Source organism: Anopheles moucheti, chromosome 3 (genome assembly GCF_943734755.1).
Source record: "Anopheles moucheti chromosome 3, idAnoMoucSN_F20_07, whole genome shotgun sequence".
Lineage (NCBI taxonomy): Eukaryota > Metazoa > Arthropoda > Insecta > Diptera > Culicidae > Anopheles > Anopheles moucheti.
This window is the reverse complement of record NC_069141.1, coordinates 497,294-519,680: the sequence shown is the minus strand read 5'-3', so window position 1 is coordinate 519,680 and position 22,387 is coordinate 497,294. Positions and strand designations below refer to the sequence as shown.

Here is a 22,387-nt window from a genome sequence, read left to right as displayed (position 1 = left end):
CCAGCTGCTGGTAAAAATAAAGTCAAAGAAAGCCAGAAAAATCAGGCCTAAACCTTTTGAGTTTGTTGAGCCGATAACGAAGAAAAAATAAATTCGACCCGTGTCACTAGTTGCGAATTCGTGAAAACTATCATGCTCATAGTGGCAAGGAAATTTATTTTCAATTGAGCCGTTTTCCATTAGTTCGCTCCATCCCATGCTTGGTCCTGAGCTGTTAAACTACTGTTAGCTTGAAACAGTGAGTCATCAAATTCAACAGTATAGTCATCAAAAATATTGAATCATTTGTTGAGGGGCTTCTGTTATTTTAAATTTTCTTCCCAAAGTACGAAAATCAATCATATGTTGTGTTTAATTTGTCATATTTTTATCAAATATATACTCAGACACATAGTTTCATATTAAAGCAAGAGCAATGAAATACAATGGTTTGCTGTGCCAAAAAGTGAAACAAGCTTAAACAACAGCAGCTGTATCACTTTCTGCAGGTGCTAGTTTGGCAAGTCGTCTGAGAATGCAATCCATTCAGTTGTTTCTATTTTTTGTTTGCTCTCTTCTACGTCAAATCCATCTTACACGCTAAACACACTTCTAAAGCAACACACTCGCATTTTGAGGCAGAGTGGCAATGTTTAAGGTGGTGCAATCGCAGGAAGGGAACGGTTGGCGTACTTTATCTGACCGGCGGAACCGAAGGAAAATCCGAGACAGAAATAACAATCATAACAATCTAAAAATAACAAGATTGCCCGCATCGGATCATGCCACGAGACAGTAAACAACCTCAAATCATCATCATCGCCGTCACCATCATTGCAACGCATTGAGTATCGGTTTGAGTTCGGTAGGACGCAGACTTTTGCCGTATTGGCTAGTTGGCCAATCTTCCTTAGAATATTCTCACACTACGTACCGAATACGGTGACCAAATCTAGGGTTTTAGCTTCGAGGGGCGCTGGATTTTGAAACATTTGCTTCGGATTGAACAGAAACCTTTCGTTGAAATTTCACCGAAATGCAATCCAATATCGGACAATCTACATGACAATCGGAAGAAATAAACTGATGAATATAGAACGCGTTGTAATCATAAAACACATCGTCCCAATGCATCTCAGCTGTCGGGAACAACTAGTTACACGTTATTGGTATTTTAATGTAAGTTGATAGGTAAACTTTTGCAACAATTCGATTTCTCAATGCAGTAGTCGTTGGTAAAGCCAAATTAACCTTTACCATTTCACAACATATTTTTCGTATAAGTAAATCAGTGTCTGTAGAAGTTGTAAACAATTTACTGTAAAATAAAACTACTCTAAATCAGGCTATCAATGTTGCTAAACAAAGTTGCCATTTTACTCGACGGCGGACGTGTATGTAGACAAATTGCATTGCAGATTAACACGGCAGTGCCATCAAGACTAATGAGCCGATTCAATGCAACGAGCGGTAAATAGAATTTGTCCCGAAGAAGAAACACTCCATTTCATTTCGCTTTCGCAATGGAATTTCCCGTTCGGAAGCTGAACCGGAAAACTGGCCATTCCGCTGTCAAGTGCGACGATCAGCTCCTTTTGTACCGCATCGCAACCCTAATCGTGCGATTCGAAAGATAACGATACTGCAGTTGTTGTTGGCGATCGTGGAAACGATGCCAAAATCGTGTCGCTGATTGTAAAGCGACGGTAACTTTTTTTTTGGTTCCATTTGTTTGTTTTGTTGCGTTACTCTCCGGTACTAGTGTTATTGCTGGGGTAACTGAACAAAAAGTACATCTTTTTATAATTTTGCATCGCAAAAGCTCCAACACACAGCGAGCGACACTATGAACGATGTAATAATTAATGCTTCCTTGCTGGTTTGTTTTTAGTTTGTGTGTAAAGGCATGAGTCCTATCGGAAGTGGAAAAGATCTTCCCACCGCGAGAACATACAGTGGCTCAAAACCGCGTACACACCGAAAGCACAGTATACGAAGCTGGGGAAAGGGTGTGCGATTAATGTGAGTTCGGGTATTTTTTATGGTTTGCTCCCTATCGTTCGGTCGTATTTTGTCTTCCTGTAATTTATAGTAGCTTTTAGCTTGCCAAAGGAAAAAAAAACACGACCCGGGGAATGAAGCCTCGCCTTGGTACTATAGTGCATACAAGATGCACTCGCCACAATTGTAAAGGTGGTGGGAGCCAAAAACCTACACATAAAAATGTAGTCAGATGCGACTTATGAAGTGTTCTGCGTAATTAAAAGTTTATAAATTAAGAAGATGATAAATCTCTATCCCGCGTTTCTTACACCGGTCAGTTGATTAAAATAGGGAGATCATAGCAGCAAAGGGAGACGGGTTTTAAGACGGATCATTTTGTTTTGGTTGTCCAAGGCGAACCGGTCGGTTGATGGTGTATTTCAGACCTGAGCATAACATTATTTACGTTGTTAAGTAAAGAAAGATTGCTCTAGTAACTTATTCTAACTGTGTTAATTGCTTGGCGATGCAACCTGTTTGACATAAATTTTGATTGTGAAAAAAATATGTATGAATTGGATGATTACTTAGCTCTTTTATAGAAAATACCAAACAGTTTTCTCTATTATTTTAGTCTAAAAATACTTTAACGTTAAACGTTTGTTCCATCCGAATTACACGTCCGCATATTGATATTTTCGCACAATAAAAAATTATATATACAAAACATGCCAACATATATTTATACCTACAAAACAAAGCACCCTGAAGCGATGTTCACAGAGCACCAAACGCACTAGCTAAATCCCCACTCTCATCCACGGCAATCGATTTATGCGATAAAAACAAGCTTCTAACTCACAGAAATGCACCATTTGCGTCATAGAAACAAATCGAAACGACAACAGAAACAAACGTTTGTTATCGTTTTTTTTTTGTAAATGGAGAGTAGTACTGTAGTCTTCCCGAACGGTGGTACATTAAGTGCAAAACAGTATTAGTTGGTTTCTAAACCCACGGTTGGTACAGAATGAATGAGGACATTGGATGCTAAAGTGCAAATAGAAGTGGCGGATGCTGCAATCAGTTTTGTTTTATTCATACTTCACTGTAGCAATAACGTCTATTTTTTATCGTGATTTGAAAGGGTTCCAAAGGTGAAATGTGTGCGCTGATGCGTTTGAAATGAGTTGGAGCGGGTTTCGAGACGCTGCCAAAAGCACCGCACAAATCAATAAGCACCATAAAAAATGCTTTCTTCACGGATCGTACGCTCGCAACAAAATATTTGAAATCAAATGTATTTCAAAGTGTTGCCCATGTTTATTTAATATGCATAACATTATTTCCTTCGCTTATTCAGTTTAATGAAGAAATGTAGCGCTTTAGTCACATTTATACTGCTCCTAAAAAAATATCAAATTTCAGAACTACAACCTTCTAATAGAACAGAAAATTGTGCAAAGGATGATTCAATGTACCTGCTTGTACGACAAACAACGACACCTAAAGGATCCATTTGTGGTCAGTTAGTCTTGGCTAATACGAATCATCAATGAAATGTGGATATAAAAAAAAGGATGCGAGCTGATGATCACACTACCCCAAATATTTTAGCACTTAACACATGGTGGTCGGTTCAGAAAGAAACAGAGCAGTAGAGGGTTGTTGCCGATCGACGAACTAACGGCCATTGTGTCGATCTATTGTCGCTAATGATGCAGAGCAAAGGGTAAGCGATAGACGTAGCAGGCTCGTGACCAATGACAATGAAAATAAACGGACAACTGAGGGAACGACAAGAGCACACTTGGCATCACACACAGTCACGCGGATTCTGCTTTCGAGCAACAAACATACCCCTTTGTGTTTGATTGTGTTTAATTATTCCATATTTTCTTACGTTTGTAACTTCTTTCGTGTGCTGTTTAATTCATAATAATTGATAACTATGTATCAGATAGTTCGCTAAATTACGCAATTCAGTGCATTATTTCGTAACAAGCATCTAATCACAATGCGTAAGGCTTACGTTAAAATGGTAAAAAATGCCGGAAAATATCCAAATTGAGCCAATCCTCGAACAGCAGCAGGTGTGCCTTAGTAGCGGTGTGATCGGTCCGGAAATAAACTTATCGCCCCAAAATTAATTGCCTGTACTATTTGTACCCCAGCCATGTGTAATGAGGCATACGCTCCCCGCAAATGTCTAGGTTGATTATGTCTTCTTAATCCGTCCCTCAAGCTTAACCTTCTCGAGGGTATGAAGAACAGCAGGGCATGATTGAGAATTGGCAGTAATTTGAAGGATTCCCTCGTACGGAGAGGGGTCGTCACGTTGGCAGCTAGTGTTGTTTAGCATGAGATTTATTTTATTTTTCGTATCAACAGCAAAACTCTCAGTTAGCAAGACCGTTAGAGTCGTGTAATGGGCTGTGCTCGAGGGATTGAGGCGCCAAAGATTTATGCTCCATCGCCAGTTGGTTGCTCTCGGGGTGTAGAAAGAAGGGCACATACGTTCCTGTGTGATGAACTGTACTGCGATCTAAAATAAGTGCTTGGTGTTGTGGTATTGACGGTTGATCTTATTTTTGAAATGCCTTCGTATTTAATAGCAAATGTGTGTATTTGTGTTTAGATTTTCACAACCCCATTTTAAAGTTGCTATCAATAGTACTTCTCACACACTTAGAATAAGCATGTACGCAAACTTACTGCAATATATATTATATATAAATAAACAAAGAAATACATACGACAGGAAAGAGAGCAAGAAATTACCTTCGGTGGTAAGTGATGGACCGATACGACAAAATGAAATTTTTTGCGGAGATGAGATGAAGCAACGAAAAAAAAACACCGAACATCGGGAACATGAGTGTGCCCGAGGATAATAAGCGAGCGACATGAAAACTCTTTCATAAGAATTTGGCTTTGATTCAAGTCACGATAGGAAACGAGAGCTGCCAAAAGGAAAATAAATACTGGAAATAGTACATGTTCTATTGCATTTTTTGTTTGGCCCTTCTTTTTTTATATGTCTCCAGCTTCTCCGTTCCAGCTTTCTCTGATACAGTCGTTTGTCATCATGGCTGACTCAATTTGTCCGTTTACGTGTGTATCTCGCGAACATACGAAGCTGTTGTATTCTGTTCAAATGATGCAACTGGATGGATTTCATTGGTCAGAAAAAAGTGACCGCCGCCAAACTAAAGTTTGGCGTAAATGCTGACCGGCACTGAAATGTTCAGAACCATCGGACGTTTGTGTAAGATGCCTGTGCTCAGCGGACATGCTGCAGTATTTTCTGTGCGGTGTCGAGCTGATATCGGGCAGGAAGCGAATTAAAAATTGCCACGAGACAAAAGACCAAACAGAACATCTTAAAAGCATTAATGCTCGTACTTCCGGTTATTGTCACGGATTAAGGGCTTTTGGAAATAATTTAAGTGCCAACAGCGGGTCGTGAAATATGCTACCGGTCACCCGAGGACCGTAGAGTGAAGATGCACGTTGTGGCAGTTATTTTTACGCCCTGTTTCAGAAATAAAAGGATTCCGTTTTTTTGCATTATACTATCCGCCATATTGGACGTTTGGCGATTTGTTCTTGTTGTAGAAAGATGTAGTTTTTTTTTATTTTTTGCTCTTTCTCTCTCTCTCTCTCTCTCTCTCTCTCTCTTCCTCTCTTTAACCGTATCTCTTTCTGTTGTAAACTATACTAAACCAGCAGAAGCCGAGCAGTAAAACGAATAGCAATGATCAGTAATACCGATGCTAAAACGTGCTCAAAATATTAGCGTCAGTTGTATCTAAAGAACAGGAGAGAACAATAGTCGTTAGTTGATGATGTCTGTTTTAATCCAAATTGAATGAATGACAGCAGTAATAGCGTGTGGCGTTTCTTCTTCTAGTCAGTTGAAATTGCCAGCTTTCAATCCCAATTTTTCGTTTAGTGATGTGCGCCTCGGAGCACACCAACAGCTCCGAACAGACGGCTCCGGAATCGACTCCGACTTCAGCCTCATCGGGTCGGCTTCATACCCACGGCTCCAAACTCGCGACTTCGCACCCAAGGTTTCGAAATTTTTCGGTCGGTCTCCCATCACTATTGTCTTTCTCTGATTCAGCTCTCTATCATTGCAAGAAAATTAAATCAGTTCGAATCAAAGCAACGTTCTGGTAAAGTTTGTAAATGAAGTCATCCGCTGGAGAAAAACGCTTAGGAATAGTGATTAGAAGTACAAACAAAATAGAAATATTATCGCCAACAAAACAAAATAGAAATGTAATTGATTTTAATATACATATCTTTTTTTTATTAATCAAACGGAAAACGGAAAGAGAAAATCATTGGAACCGAAACGCAAAATCTTCCTCGTAAAGAAATTGATCAAAATTTGACCATTTTGAACCAAGTAATTTGGATACTAACGTTTTGCAGACTAATAGTATCGATTTGTTCCCTAAAACGAATAAGAAACGTTTTATTCTTGCAAGCTTCTGTGTTCTTTTGGTTTTTGATTGTCACATTCCAATTGATAGTGCTGTGTTATGAAGCAACAATAGTCCAACACGCTTTTTTCTCTGTCATCTTCAACCATTCTTCGGTTCAAGTGCATCGGCGCCAACCACCTATAGTGTATTAATTGTATTGTATTAATTGTGTATTTGGTGTACCACCAAGTTATTGATAAAGTACCCTGCGGGGGGATGCTTATACGCGAGGTGGAAAAAGCATAGCACCAAAACGATATTTATTTAATGCCGTTTTCACTAACCGCACTTATCAGCTCCATTTAAAAAAAACGACACACAGTGACAGCAAGCCAGGCGAACGATATAAATGCAATAAAATGGATGAGTTGCACAGTAGGAAACCGATCGAGAGGAGCGCGATCCAAAGAAAAGTGTGTCCATAGTTGCACTTTGGAAGGTGGAACGGATTGTCAAACGACAAACCATGTTTACGTTTCGACCGTTCAATTCTTGGTGCACCAATTGAGGAAACTTGTGGAGCAACCGAACACTCTACAGCCTGGTTCAGACGGAAGTCCAACCGGGCAATAAGACGAATCTAATTGAATTAGTTTGTCTTGAGAGAGTGTTTGTTTTTACTTCTCGTTGTAACTCCAAATCGTCCTTATGCTTCACTCTGTTAGGCTTATTGTTAGTTTTATAACTTGTTTTGCGCTATCTTTAAGTCACATATATGCGGAAACTTAATTATAGCAATAGATAGTGCTGCTTTCGTATCCGTTGTGTCGGCATGATGAGTAAGTTTTTGTAGTTTTTATTGACTACAATTGTATTGTTGTTATTACCTGAATTGATAATTGGTTCTTTATAATTAATATTTATGTTGTGTACAAGAAGCGTACTGTTAAATTATTTCTGATTTGAATAATTCAATTCAATAAGAATTGAATAACAATGTTCGAGTCTGTTATTTGATAACGCATAGAACATTGTAAATGAAAATATTCCATTCCAAAGCGAAATATAATACATTCTTTACTCTACGTGCATCAGCCCACATAGGGCGTTTGGTGGCAAAGGCTGCAATGCACATCCCTGCCATACATACTACTTTCAAATTGAGTGTGGCGACTGTCGTCCGGAAGATAAATCGGTTATCCTTATGCCTTCTCTTTATTCGCCATTAAACATGTTGGAGGATTTTTATCATTTCATCGTTGGCACACAGTAGTTTTTTCTGCTCTTCAGCGCCCTCTCTTGTTACGACGTTTGGCACAGGTTTTTGCTTACATTTCACCATCCGTTTCCCTATCCTTGCTACTGTTACGAAAGCCAGGGAGAGTGAAGTGATTCGCAGGCGAAACGTATTTGCCCATTCCGAGGTGTGCATCCTTAATGAAGCGTTTCCTCCTAATGTTTTATCTGTCCTTGGTCTTGCTTTTGCGCCACTTTTTCGAGGACCATATAGCCCTGTCAGCTTACGGTCAGCTAGAGACACCCATCATCCATGTTTTCGCCGCTTCTTCAAACAACAACAATCAACCTAAGAAGCCGGTTGGTCACGAAACAATCGTTTATACAATAAATAGCCCCTCCTATGACTACGATCGTAGTACCACTTATGCCGGGTAGTACAGAAACGTACCAGGGCTGGAAGGTTTGGCCGATTATTTATGAAATTTATATACAAAAGAATGCCATTAAGCGAGCATTAAAACTGATAAATTGTATCAGAAGTTAATGCGTTCCACTGTGTCCTGCTAGCACTCGTAGAGAGGCTTTTTTGTCAAGCGTCGTTCCTCATAAGACGAACTAGTTTGCTATTTTATGTTTTTCTCTCATCCATTGCAATGAGCCCCATTTGGGAGATCGAGCGGCACAGGGATGCTGCATCCCACTCCGTCGCTTTGAGAGTGTTGACTTGCATGCACGCGTCGTTAAACGCAAGTTGTTGGCAAAGAAAGTCGATCAAACGGTCAAGCGACGAGAGACCAATACGCGCCGTAACACGCACGTCTTTATAATCGCATCTGTATCAATGGAGAAAATAAACTCGTCCAATGCCATGTTAAATATACATTCGACCGCGCCTGCCAACATGTTTCGCCGGTGGCCAACCGCCCCATGCTTAGGTCGGTTATTTATGGAGCTGTGGATAACGAGCTGGGAAGAGTGTCCGAGGTTGTTCCATCTTTTAATGTGAAAAATAAATCATTAATCGTCTATAAATTTCGAATCGTCGTCATTGACGCTGTCGTTCGCCGTCTGTCTTTTGGTCAATTGTCTCGGTGCTGGCTCACTAGTAGTGCGTCAGTTGAATGTTGTAGCCATCTTCCTTCACTCCACGTTCAAGTGCTACGGTGACCATGACCACTGATGCTGTTGCTTGACGGAACATTCTGGAAAATATCTACATGATGAGGAGACTGCTTCCTCGCTCCTCTGCACTCTGCATTTATTTTTTTATAAATTACGGAACTACGAGCAAGACGCGTGGCGCAACGTGTGGAATGATATATTGGGGATGACTTTCAGCCACACTAAAGGTTCATCGCCGCACGAGTCAACACCCGGGAGGACGTTCGCTGCAGGGCGTCTCTTCGGGTTGCATTTTGAGTTGTTGGATATTAGCAGGGAAAAGATACCCTGTGAGACGGGGCCCTGGGGCTACACGGTTCTTGAACGAGGAAAATGGGTCTTCGGATGTGGGCCCAACACGACAATGGGCGCTAGGAGATTTGCTATCTTGTTTATTTTATGTTTTTGTTATGTTTCTGCAATAAATGTCTGCAAAGACAACTTTATCAGATCCATTCCGGGATAGTAAGAAATCTTGTAGCATATGTGTTGGTATGAATAGTAAGGAAAGTTCCAACAGTGCACACAATGCCAAATGTTGTTGTTGTGTTGGCTTATAGAGACTTTCCGTCTTTCGACTGCATTTGTCTCTTTATGTTATTCTATATTAAAAACCAAGCAACGAAAAAAATAATTGTTGGAATAATTAGATCTGTCTGTGGTTAAGAAATTTTAAAAGATTGGTTTGGCATGTTGGATTATGGGATAGTGCAAAACCAATGTTCGGAGAGATATTATATTTAGTGCGTTGTGGTGTATAGCCATAGCAATCTGTTAGTATATGCGTTGTTGTGATTGTTATTCCACAGTAGCAACAGAGTGGAGGGTCAGATTTATCGATTCTATATCGGTTAGTTAAATTTGTACACAATGCCGAAGGTAAACGCCACCTTTTGTAGGCTATATCAACTGTTTGCTAGTTTGGGATTTTTAACGAAGTACGTTAGTTTATCTGTCTGTTAAACCATTCGAAGCTTCTGTTATGATTAAGATACATTAAAAGCTAATATGCTTCTAAAATACTGCCGTGATAGACATGCGTGAGAACATTGATTTTTTTTCAAACTCTGTAAATTACAACGGTTTACTTTTAGTTGTGCAATACTGCAATTAAACTGAAAAAAATTCTGTCGGAGAATAATTAACTTCGGCCGAAAAAACAACCTTCCATATATCAACAAATAAAACTCGATCCCTAATTGAACTTCCTAGTGCATTATGATCAATTAAAACAACTGCAGGAACAATTAGTGCTCCATGGAAATAATTCGCAGAAACTGGTCGTGCTTTTTCGTTAGTCAGGATCATCAAACATGCAATCTACCCTTAAAAACATTTCTGCTTTTGAAAGCTAGTAATTGCGTTTTACAAATGAACCCGATTTGCCTGGTAGCAAATGTGTTGATCGCAGTATATGGAGCAAAATCAACGTCAGGTTTATATTTCTTTCCATGAAGCCCACCATTTTCACCACGAACGGAAAACAATTTTCTCAAATTAGGAAAGACTTCCCACTTTTTTCTGTTTCGTCCCTTTTAGTTCCACCGCAACGCGCTTACCATTTGATAAAGCCTTACATCCCTTACTCTCGATATTTGGTGGGTGCGATCCGTTGCCATATTATCCTTCCACCGCAGAAAATTGTAACCATAAATCATCTAACTGCAGTAAATCACGAACGTTTATCGCGACCCGACACAGTGGCACGATGGTGCGAACAATTCTCCAAAAAGCAGTAAAAATAATTCGAATTTCTCACCCGTATGCTTTTAGCGCTGCGTGCTGACGCTAGGCTTGCAATACCAGTTGCATCTGTCGCTTTTGGTTCAGCGAGGTCTCGCGCAGAGTTAAGAAAACGTCACAAGGATCCACTATGACAGACGTATGGGAATAGGTTTAGAGGTATACCTCTCATGCTCTTTTTTACGCGTTTGTCATTCTCTTGGAGAACGCATGCGTGACTAAAACGCGTTAGAAGGATTATATTTATGCGAACGTGTGCGGCACACACGTTGATTCCATGACCAATACTATGTACTTCCGTTTGTTCTCCCGTTTTTCCCATAAACAGTTGCTGCCGCATTGGAAAGCAAATACGTAAAAGACGTTTACACTTTCTGTAATTACTTGTGATGGGTGTCTTGTAGACGATAAATCGTTTTCGACGTCGCGCCTAACGCCTCCGAATAATTTGTTTTTCGCAATTGTTTGTAGCCGGAAAACTTCTCGAAACAATCTACACAACTTTTCACTGCTATTACGTGTTTGTATGTGGTAGAGTAAACTAAAAAGCTAGTAAATCTTCATCAATTACATCTCTACGTCTTTCTCACGTTGGTGGTAAATTTGTGAAGAATAAATAAAGTTTCGCGGATTACAATGGTGGTGACGCAAACTAGGCTATATTGTTTGAAAACCTTTAGCGCAGACGTAGTTCCGTCTTAGTAAATACTTTTGTGTTTATAGAGTACCGTTCATTCGTTTTGAAATAATTTAATGATTCACATATGATATGATATCACAATCATTGGTGAAATAGATAAAGGGAACGCAAAAATTTAATAAAACTCCTACAGTTTTATAACTTTTGTCTAAACTAAACATGCTCTTGTCGATGATAATTGATTATTCGATTTTTATTTAGCTGTATGCTGTGAACCGAAAAGTAATGTATGTTGTATGATTTTTAACCGCTTTTGTTTATCCTCCCCTAAATTATAATACCTATGCAAGCACAAACCAAAAAAGACGTGTAAAAAAAGGCGACACAGGAACGCGTCACGAAATATGGTATTATTTATCGAGCTCATAATTGAATAGAAATTTATTACGGTTGTGGTGGGTGAAACCACTCCGAAAGCTATTTTTTCGCAATTTCCGCATCCAGAGACCATTGCCAAAAGCAATTGTGACATCTTTCTATTCCATTTTTTTCCTTACCAAATTTTGGGCTCTTCGCCGCTCTCAAATACACACCTTTGGTTACGGATATCTTACCTAGTTGAACAAGGCAATGTCTCACACATACATGTCATACAAAGTCATACAAGGACTCAAGCGAAGGAAAGCAGTTTTTTCATCTGGTGGGCACTCATAACGTCGTAAAAATCTTTCGTGTTCCGAACGCGTTCAGCACTAAATCTGAATTTACAGCATGTATGTGACCGAACTAGATGCTAAGATTTCACTTCCCTTTTCTGTTCATGCTTTGTTTTCTTCTAGTTGTAAAATGTACGGTGGATAGTCTTGAATGTGAGGGTTCTGAAGGATTCATTCTAAGGTTTCTCTGTCCCCCAAATACAACATTGGTAACAGGTGTGTGTGCCGGTTGGAAATGGAAAAGCCTTAGTGAGACCTTTTTTCGTATCATGCCTGAATATTTCATAGTATACAATCCCCAACCTTTTTCCCGAACCTTCCGTAAAATTGTGTAACCTTGGAAACTCCCGGAAGGGCAAACAGGTTTTTTTTTATTATGCTAATTCTATGTCGAATGTGGGGCAGGAATTTCCATAGAATCAGTACAGAAACTGACCATTTAACAGGGGTTGAAGCTAAAATTGTTAATTAAACGTAAATTCCTCTGGAAAGCGGCGGTGTCTTAAACAATTCTGAGGTTTCCTTCGTAGAATAGTTGGTCAATTGGTCAATTCGAGGATAACGAGATTGAAACTTGATTGATAGTTTCGAACGTCCTGTATCAGGTTTGGTGGTTTTGGGGGTGCTTGCAAATTTTACTGGTATTTTTACATACCGTAAAAAATATTAATCTTATTGTAATTATCGTCTGAATAATTGTAGAATAGAAATCATATATTTTCTCTCTTTCATTGTGGTATATTGAATCATAGTGTGTTTTAAATAATCCCAACTAAGAATGTGGATTGATTTGTATGATTGACAGAAGCGATTTTTCTCTGCTCAGTTATGTTATGGTCGGAGCAATGTAATGATCTCTTTTTAAATCGTGTACAAAAGATCCGCCGATCCGATACGTTTGGCTAACCTGTTTGTCAATCGAGACAATCGCGAGCCAATCACTCATACTCATCACTCATCGCCGACGGTTTCAGAGAGCGCGATCATACAATGTCTAGCACAACGTTGTAAATCTGGTCGTCCATAGCCTGTTCCAACCATTTGTAGTCCATTTCGACGCCTGCAAAGTGTGCATTTGCATACGAAATGGTTGTCCCTGTCGCGTGTTCGCTATTCGAGGGTGTAGTAAGCATGATTAGCGCTCGCCGTCGGTAAGTAAATACCGTGATCTAACATCATAAACGTTCCTTCGGGAAGAGAACCGTGGCAAATGGAGGACAAGGAACGGAAAAGAACACTAATCATGGATTTAGTGAATTTCATCCTCACCATCATCGGGCCACTTTGTGACTGTATAGCCGCACTCACTACTGGTGGAGGGGCAGAATCTGTCTGTGTGTAAGATGGGATTATTTAAATCTTAACATCCAGCGGGTAAAGTGCACCCGTCGGTGTAATAATTTGTCGCACCTAAATGGGCCAATTGCGCTGCCGGTGCCGTGAATGGGTACGAGATGCTTTTCAACAATGTTAACACAAGAGAGTGACAACTCACGATAAAATCCGTATATTTATGAGTTTAGCGCTCGTTCAAGTGCGATTGCTGACAGATCCGGTAGGATCTGGATTGGTAGAGATAGTGAAGTGTACGCAGCATGCAGCTTAACGTGATGACTCGCATGTCGTTTTCGTCTAATGGCCTTAGATAGTTCCTTTTCCCGTTCTTGATGTCATTTGGTGTTTGCTGTAAAGCTTTGTCAGAAGTGTATGCTTTATTCCACAGTAATTGCCAGTCGTCCAGGCCCACTTGCAAGTATTTGCCTCGACGAGGTCATTTCCCATTAGTGCATGGGTGATCTAATTCCTTACTCCCAAAAGATTTGCCAAGAATTCGTTTTCTAATGGAATTAAATCTATTGAGGTTTGTTTTTTTCTTTCGTTGCTACGTACAAACGAAGCGACGTACAGTGTCCTATCCGTAGGATCGGTACTTTGGCACGCCTGCAGCTGTAACGAAAGTTACATTAGGTTCTGAATTTCTTAGACATTTCCTTCCGATTCAGAAGAATGTATCCATTTAATTTTTACGCTCAAATCATTATGATGATGCATTTCTTGCAGTTGTGATAATGATATATCCTTTGCATATTGTTTTCGATTAGAAGCACGTTGCATAATGCAATTCCGTAATGACAAGTTTAATTAGTTGTTTATGTTTTATAAAATATTAAATTATCTTGACTTGACCTAAAACTAATGACATTTGATACAATTTCAGCCCTTCTGCAACGAGCGATATTGCCATTTAATGTTTATCGCCGTGCATTTATTCTTCTTCGTACCACCAACGAACCACCGTCAGTCATTAAATATGTGCGGAACAAGTGCGTACTGATGCGCATCCAAAGCTAATCGAACTATGACCACTTCCGGCAAAGTGAAGAGTTCGCCGAAACGAATAGATAGATAGATAGAGAGTGTGAGAGAGAACAGTGCAAGTTACCTTTCATCCGTCACACCATGTACATCGCTATTCGCTTATACCATTAAGGGCCCTCCCCGGTATACACTATCTGCTACGGAGGGAAACTAGCAAAATCAGTGACGCAAAACACACACTACCAAATGTCTATTCGCCTTGTTGCCCGCCCCTTGAGGGCATTGGTATTTTAGACATGCTCAACGTGAAGTGTCCAGCGCCAACTTTGGACACCACCACGTGGAACTAATTAGTCGCTAATTGAATTGAATTAAGCGTGCAATTGAACGCGCGCGTCGCGATCGTTCTTGGCTCCTCGCGTGTCGGAAGTTTTGTTTGCGTCCATATGTTTACATCGTTGCTTATATCTTACTCTACTTGATCTTCTATTCGAATGAGAAACTAAAAGCTCCGCTAAGATAGAAGGGCACGTTCTTCTGCTCGTACCCTACTAGTATAGCATGATGTAAAATTGTTCCGGCTCTATTTCAAATCGACGAGGTGGAGAGGTTAGCTTCCAGCCCGCCATGATCATTCAGCTTAGATCCTGCGTTTCATTTTATTTGGTTTTTGTTCCTTACGCTTGGTAACAATCTTTCTCCCTGCCCCTCTTAACCAGTATGGTGCGATAGTTACGAGGGGCAAGTTGCAAAGGTTGGAAGCAGGCATGTAATTCAGTGTCGTCTCCAATTATCGATTAATTGGACCGAAAAACATATGAAACAACAGGTACGCTGCTGCTTATGTTTGTGCGTCTTTTATTTCATACTCTCTCTATATACGATACATACGAAGGGCTCTTGTTCGTGAAAGATACTCATAACATACCTCAGGCGCTAAGGAGGTGCTCTTTAAAAAGCGACCTTGCAAACAGTGCCGCTGGCTCGGGAGTGAATTGTTATTTTCGCATTAATTAAGCGTGGCGCGTGCATCGCAAGTCAGTCAGAAACCATTAAATCTAAAACCCCTCACGCAGGAGGATGTAGCTAGATGCGACAGGATCGGTGACACTTCTTGCCGACACGGCTTGAAGTTTTTCGATGCTCTGGAGTGGATTGGGCGGTGGTGGGTAAGAAGGTAAGCATGAGGAGACAAGGATGATGTCTGTGATGTGGTGGAAGTGGCTTGGAAACATCGGCGAAATGTGCACTGATGCACATCGAGTTTGGTTTTGCTATGACGGCGGCAAAATTATGCATTATGCTCTCGAATGGAGTGGCGTTTGCCACAGTTATATGCACTCATGTAAAACGGATACTATTTAACGTCTGTGTATCCCCACCCCCTCCCTTACCTCCCCCTGTCCTAATCGTCACATACTCACTCACTGTGTGCAATTCGAGTCCGATGTTGTTTTCCGTATCTATCAAGAGAAGCAAAACTATGTTTGTTTCTGTTTATCATCTTCGTGTCTGCTTTGAATAGGCAGTGAGATGCTATTTTTGTGTACAGTAAGGGCGTCCTAGCACAGAGTTTAACCTACGGTTGGTGATTGTGGTTGGTGAAATTACTGAGTCTACAAAAAGCTAGTGTGACAGTGCAAACCGCACTGGCTTTCGAAGAATTATCGGTCTTGCAGCGCATGTCCTTGATATACAAGCGTATTGTGGAAGGAAATAGAATAAAGTTAAGATTAAAATTGTATATTTCTACATGAGAAGTGAAGTAGTGGCTTCATGAATTGATGATAAAATCATTTGCATAGTAGTCTTAACTCATTAATTCAATATTTCGTAACAACGCGAAATATTCATTGATATAATTAAACTACTCGGTTCACAATGATCCAAACATTAATTGGTGGTTTAAACAACATAAAAATAGTCTGTGTTATGGAATTAGTTTATTTATTCCTATTTTCTCCCAACGCAACATAAAAACAATATCCAATCATCTGGAGGTTGCAAAAATGTACACAAGAAAAAAAACTACACTCAATGCACTGGCTCAGGTTGAACCGCATTGGGAAAGTTCTGTGCTCGTTTTATCCATTAAGTAATTAATTTACCATTTTACTCGCTAAAAGGTGTTTGTGGTGCGTGTACCATGGGCGTCGTCCACTCACAGAGCAGTCGAGTGAAGAATATGGCCAATAGGGAATCTGTTTAAACTAAATACCGGATCAGTATATCGGGAAAAAAGCAAACCGTCGTCGGCCACGAAGGAAGGGAAGAAGGTGTTAGAAAACACTATCATGTCTAAATTAAATTGTTCGCCGGTGTGTCGGTGCCGGTCGGTGTGCCGGTGTAGTGTGTTACTCACCTGACCTGGGTCTGACTTACCCGAGCACTATCGTACGTACAAACGGAACCTTTTGTTGTGCTTCCATCTAAACGTAAAAAAAATATTCTTATTATTTTTCTGTCGTGCACAGAGGACTCGTAGTTATCACCCCTTTGTGTGTGCCTCTGTGCGAATCACTTTACAAAAGTTTCAACGAACAATTCAGTAAATGAAAAATCCATTTCGTTTCGTTTGTTTAATGAACAAAAGGAATGATAGCTTCACCAGTGGATGGAAAATGAAGGAGCCACGATGCGAGGATGATTTTTCACGGTTGGAAAGCATTTTTTCCGAGATCGATATTGCCCATTCCGACTCTCCGCATTCACAGGCCAATAATTTATAGTGCCCTGGACAGCTTTAGAGCCGGAACAGTAATAGTGACAGGTCAAAGCACTTAGCACCAGCATGCCGTCTGAAGTGTGTTTGTGGTGCATTTGGAACGCTTATTTTTATCATTTGTCAGTTAACCTTTTCTCGATCCAGGAATTAAATATTTAAACCACAAATTTGCATTTGCCCTTGTTAGTTTTTGTCCTGTTTTCTCAACTATCTAACTTCATCTTTTCTAATATTTACAGAACACGTTTGGGATGTTTACGTGCAGCGCAAAGGTCTCGGCGACAGTTATGGCATCCTTGGCAACTATCGGCTCTGCATTACCGACAAAATCCTATCATTGGTCCGCATCGGAATGGAATTAACGCCCCACCAGGAAAAACGGGCCGATTTGGTCGAGTTTTCTTTGGCATCCATACGACGGTAGGTATGCGCTGAGAGAAGTTTCCACAAATTGTGGTTTCGGATCATCATCGTTGAAGATAGAATGGTAAGCAGCCGATTAAAATCGTTTTTTTTCTGATTACTTTTTATTTTGCAGATGTGGACACTCTCAGCGCTACTTTTACCTGGAGGTTGGTCGTAGCTCAAAGACAGGAGCGGGTGAAATATGGATGGAGGTACAGGATTCCATCATTGCGCAAAACATGTACACTACCATCATGAAGTAAGTATTGAACTATCACCAATATGCTTTTACAAATTAGCAGTCAAAACCGTCGATGTGGGGTTGAAGAATTTCGGAATTACCCACTTCCATTTTAAATTTGTCCACCACTAGTAGACCATCAGAAATAATACTTCAAAATGACAGTTTCCTTTCCGGTTCTAATAATTGAAAATCCAATGTCGTATGTATGTCTACGCCTGTACAATAAACATTTGATATTATTTTAATTATAGATAGATCTGGATTATCTCCATCCATCGATAAATATAAAAAGATCTCGTACTCGATATCTCACTGATATATTGGTACATTGAATTTTGATTCTTTTCAAAGTCCGTGATGCTTATCCAATCAGGCTAATATGTCTAGACAGAGAGAAAAATCAATGGTTCACATTTAAATTGTGAAAAAAAGTTATACTCTCTTGAAAACCTGTTTTTTATTTAATAAACGCTCGTTGCCTTCCGCTGTTGGATTCCCGCTCATCTCCACGAAGTACCATTCGTTAGCCGTACTTTTTTCTTCAAACGGCTCAAAGAGACATAACATAACATAACAAGATTGTCAGTCGGATTTTTCCTGTTGAGTTTTGTCGCACAAAAATGAAAGCGGAAAATCTTTATTTTTTCTTGTCCTTCTTAGGGAATTGCGATCCTCAAAGGCAACATACAAAAAGACTACCGGAAAACATAGCATGTTCAGGCGCAAGCTATGTCTCTGTTGCTCGACAAACAAAAAAATATACTCCCAGATGTCATGGTTTGGGGGTATGTGTCTGGAATCAGTTCTACAACCTGTTGCATTTGTGCGCAAGGAGGAATATTGGTTTGCTTTGGTGAAGAGGTGCTCTGGTGTCTGGTGAAAGCTGTCGTCCATCAGGAATTCAGCATCAGTTTTTTCGACGTCTTTAATGTTCCTTGTCCGCGTGTCTGGCTTGCCGGGGGTTGCGTTTTTCATACCACTTTCAGCACGAACAACATCGTGCCAATGAGCTCCAAAATGAGGATGCGCCTTAACATCATTTCTGTGCTTTTTACAGGACCGAACTGGGTAGAGCACAAAAAACAAAACGTGAATCGATAGCGATGCTTCCATTCCGGTCTCGGCTAACATGGTTAGCTAGCGAATGTGTGGTGTAGAGTGATTTAACAGGAATTAATAGCTTTCACGATTACTTTGGCAAGGTCAATTGGAAGTATTGAAAGCTAATAAGGTTTTCTTCGATGGTCATATATCTTTCTGTTGGTGTAAAAAACCCAAAAATAAAACAATTTAGTGGGGGTTGAAACAAGAGGATACAAACTGTATTTTATGTTTTGCTTTATGTCATTAAGTAAAACTCGTACAATTCGTGAATCAATAAACGTATGAACGCGTCGAATAGATGCTCAGTCAGGTGTGAAATTAGCAGATCTTTATTTGATGATTGAAAGCAAATCGCTTTTTGAGTTTTAGGTGTCTGTGACAACGAGGAACCTTTATCCTTTTCTGTTGGGATCTTCAAAACAAGATATAGAAGCTCGACAACAAGTTGCCATGATAGTGGTCCTTTCGCCTGTGCAACACTTCGCAAATGCCGCCAATTTTACACAAATTTTAACAAATTCCATTTCCCACTCCAGATCGGCGAAAAGTAAAGACGATAACCTCGGTCCCATGATACGAATACGATCGTCTTCGGCGAACGCCGCCTCGAAACCCACATCGATGCTGTTCCGCCGTCAAACGCACACCGGCCAGAAACCGATGAACTGCTCGCCGTCAAGTGGTAAGTGTTCTGCTACTCATTGGGTTTATCTTAACCGTACCCTTCGGCTAATATTTGAATTCGCCCTGTCCTGTGCTCCCCGTATCACCAGTTCCAAGCGCTCTCCAAACCACCCTGCCAAACAAGACACTCCGTATTTAGTCGCAGAACGTAAAGGATATGGTTTTAGACATAATGTATCCTACGATCCTTTTCCTCTCCCACCTTTTGTTCGATTCGCCTAATTTTCCATTCAAAGTAAACAGTCTTTGCAATAGGTTTAAAGCACTGGAAATTTTATTTGCTATCTAAGTTGTACACTTTCTGTTGTTTGTTCTGTACCTTTTTTACCGAACGTTTCTATATTTTGTTAAAGCAAATAATTTACTCTTGCAATCACTCGCTCACGCGTAGTCAGTTTGTATTTGCTAGATCCTTTTTATTAATTTTTTTTCTCACTTGTTACCTGATTGCTGTTGCTCACTGTTAGAGATTTGTCCATATCACTGCCAATGTGTCTCTCTAATGTTAATTATTTCTATTGTATTTTACATTATTCGTTAACACTACCGTCCTGTATTTTAATTATTCGAATTGCAAAGGAGTTTTTTATGCTCAATCCACCATTTCCTATTTTGTGAACATTTAACCATACAGTAGTAAAATGAACAAAAGCAGAGTGATTAACAAATGTAGATTTTTGTGTTTTTTCTGAGTTGTTGTTTATATGTTTTTGCTCTAGTTTTTACTACCTTGATTATATACTCACATTCACTAGTTTTCAAGTAACGTTTTTTATTGATGTTTGAAGTTGTTATATCGTAGAATGGTTTCGTTCGTAGTCGTTACTGTGAGAGTTGATTTGTACTTAAATTATCTCACTTTGATCTAGTGTCTTAGGTCTTAGGTGTAGAGTTTTTTGTGAGCTAACACCCACTTATGGTTGTTTGATTTTTCTCTTCTCAGCATTCTTCCTAATTACACATGTTTTGGGCATTCTAGCGTAGCAAGGATAACAACACTTCGTCCATTTAATGTTGCAAACATACGTACCTCTTAAGATCAATGATAATTAACTACACCCATCTTCGTGTTTTTCTCTGATTCCGCGAGGAATTCAACCTCATATGTTTTTACTTCGATTTTCTGTGACGTTTTAATTTAATTTCGATTTATTCATCATTCCACCGAAAATCAATATCTGGAACGCTTCTGCTGTCAAATCGCTCGATGACGAACTGAGATCTTCTACGCAAGCTTGGCTCAAAGTTGTTCGATATAGTTATTTTGTCTACATTGTGTCCGCTTCGTATCAGCACTGTCGGCTCTATTTGGCCCTGTCCTATCTTATCCAAGAAGATAAAATTCGGCCCTCATTAGGCAAATTTTTAAACAATCGTTTTTTCTCTTCCACATCGCCATCTGTATCGTGTCATTTGTGATTCCTGTTCATGTACTTCCTTTATCCGTGCTCCTGTTTATCTTTCTATCGCTATGACTCTACTCTTGCTCTGTGGATTTGAAATTCAACGTACCCTTGCTTCCATCACCACTATATCCCGTCTAAACACTCAACGTAAAAAGCCAATAAATTCACTATATTGCATATTCCAGAGGATCAGTCAAACAATGCTACAAACTCCGAATCCTCGTCGTCGGCCACCAGCATTAATACGGTCGTGCTGGTCGGTTCGCCGCCGAAAGGGTACGGAACGAATAATTCTGGAACACCGAATTCGAAACCAAGATCAGTAGTAGTAGCGAATCCAAACCTACCGGCATGTGCGGAAAATATTCCGTTAAGTTCGAATGCTACCACGTCTTCTTCGACGAACGCTACTGTTACTTCTGCTACTTCCACCAACAACGCTACTTCTACTTCCATCGCCACAACTATTACTATTATAACTACTGCCACTTCCTCTACTGCCACTACTAGTATGGCGAATTCTGTCAATCCCGATTCCTACCATGCGCCTACGATCGTTCCTTTTGCGGGCCACACTCATACCAACTCCTTGACAGCTGCTATCTGCTCTACGTTCGCCAGTACTCCTGCTGCTATGTTTACCTGTTCGCACAGCAGCACTTCCTCACTAACGAGCATTGGTTCCTGTTCTCCGAGCGATGCGTATGTTCCGCTTGTACCCGGGACCATCGGTCGCAGCACCAGTCCCAATCAGCAACCACTGTCCGCTGTGGTTGCCGGTGGTATCAATGTTGGTGGTAGTGGTGCGACTGTCTACGTGTCTCGGAGCGGTTTAATCGGCTCTCCACGTCTCGGAGTGACTGCTCAGTCACCGAGCTATCGGCGTATGTCGCTCAAAAAATCCACCACCGAAAGTTGTGGCGGTAAGACGGCGAAAATGGAAGCTACCAATTCCTCGCCGTTGCTGTCGTCCAAGCAACGAGGGGGTCAGACTTCACGTCACTATCATCATCAGCCGCAGCAGCCGCAGCAACACCTACACGGCACTGCCATGCTTCCACCAACCGCTTCCTCCCACTTTTCCCATCATCATACTCTACTTCAACATCCCCATCATCATCATCATCCTTACCTTCACCATGGCACACAAACACCGTTAAACGCCTCAGTAGTAGCGACCAGTGCAGTAGGACACCCAGCAACACCAAATTCGGTTGCACCAAATTCGGTTCATACTGCTACTGGAATCGTTGGCACTAGCAGCTGTAGCAGCAGCAGCAGGAGTAGCAGCAGCAGTAGCAGCAGCACGAGCACCATCGCCGTTACCAATGAGTTTTCGTCCTCCTCGACTGACCATGGTACGCCTAAAATGTGTTTTTGTTTTGTTATCTTCTATTTCCCACGCATATGTATACTGTTTTTAATTTCATTCGCCACAACAACTATCTTCTCACGCTATGGCTATTTTCAAGAAATATCTCTATCATTCCTCCTCCATCATTTCCGGTTCATTCACATGTTTTAAGGATGGTATATTTTCACGTTTTGTTTATATTTTTTCTTCGAAGTTTTATTTATTTTGCTACATTTTCTTTTTGTCCGT

The 22,387-nt window shown here is 40.4% G+C and overlaps 1 protein-coding gene across 1 annotated transcript in view; it reads left to right on the top strand.

Moving 5' to 3' along the window:
• The window catches only part of LOC128304431 (serine-rich adhesin for platelets), a 152,328-nt gene that overhangs the window by 109,999 nt on the left and 19,942 nt on the right, over positions 1-22,387 (top strand). Inside the window, exons 4-7 of the mRNA XM_053041620.1 lie at positions 17,181-17,361; positions 17,480-17,605; positions 19,231-19,376; positions 20,970-22,142. Of these exons, the coding sequence (XP_052897580.1) occupies positions 17,181-17,361; positions 17,480-17,605; positions 19,231-19,376; positions 20,970-22,142 (1,626 nt within the window). The remainder of the gene's footprint in view (positions 1-17,180; positions 17,362-17,479; positions 17,606-19,230; positions 19,377-20,969; positions 22,143-22,387) is intronic.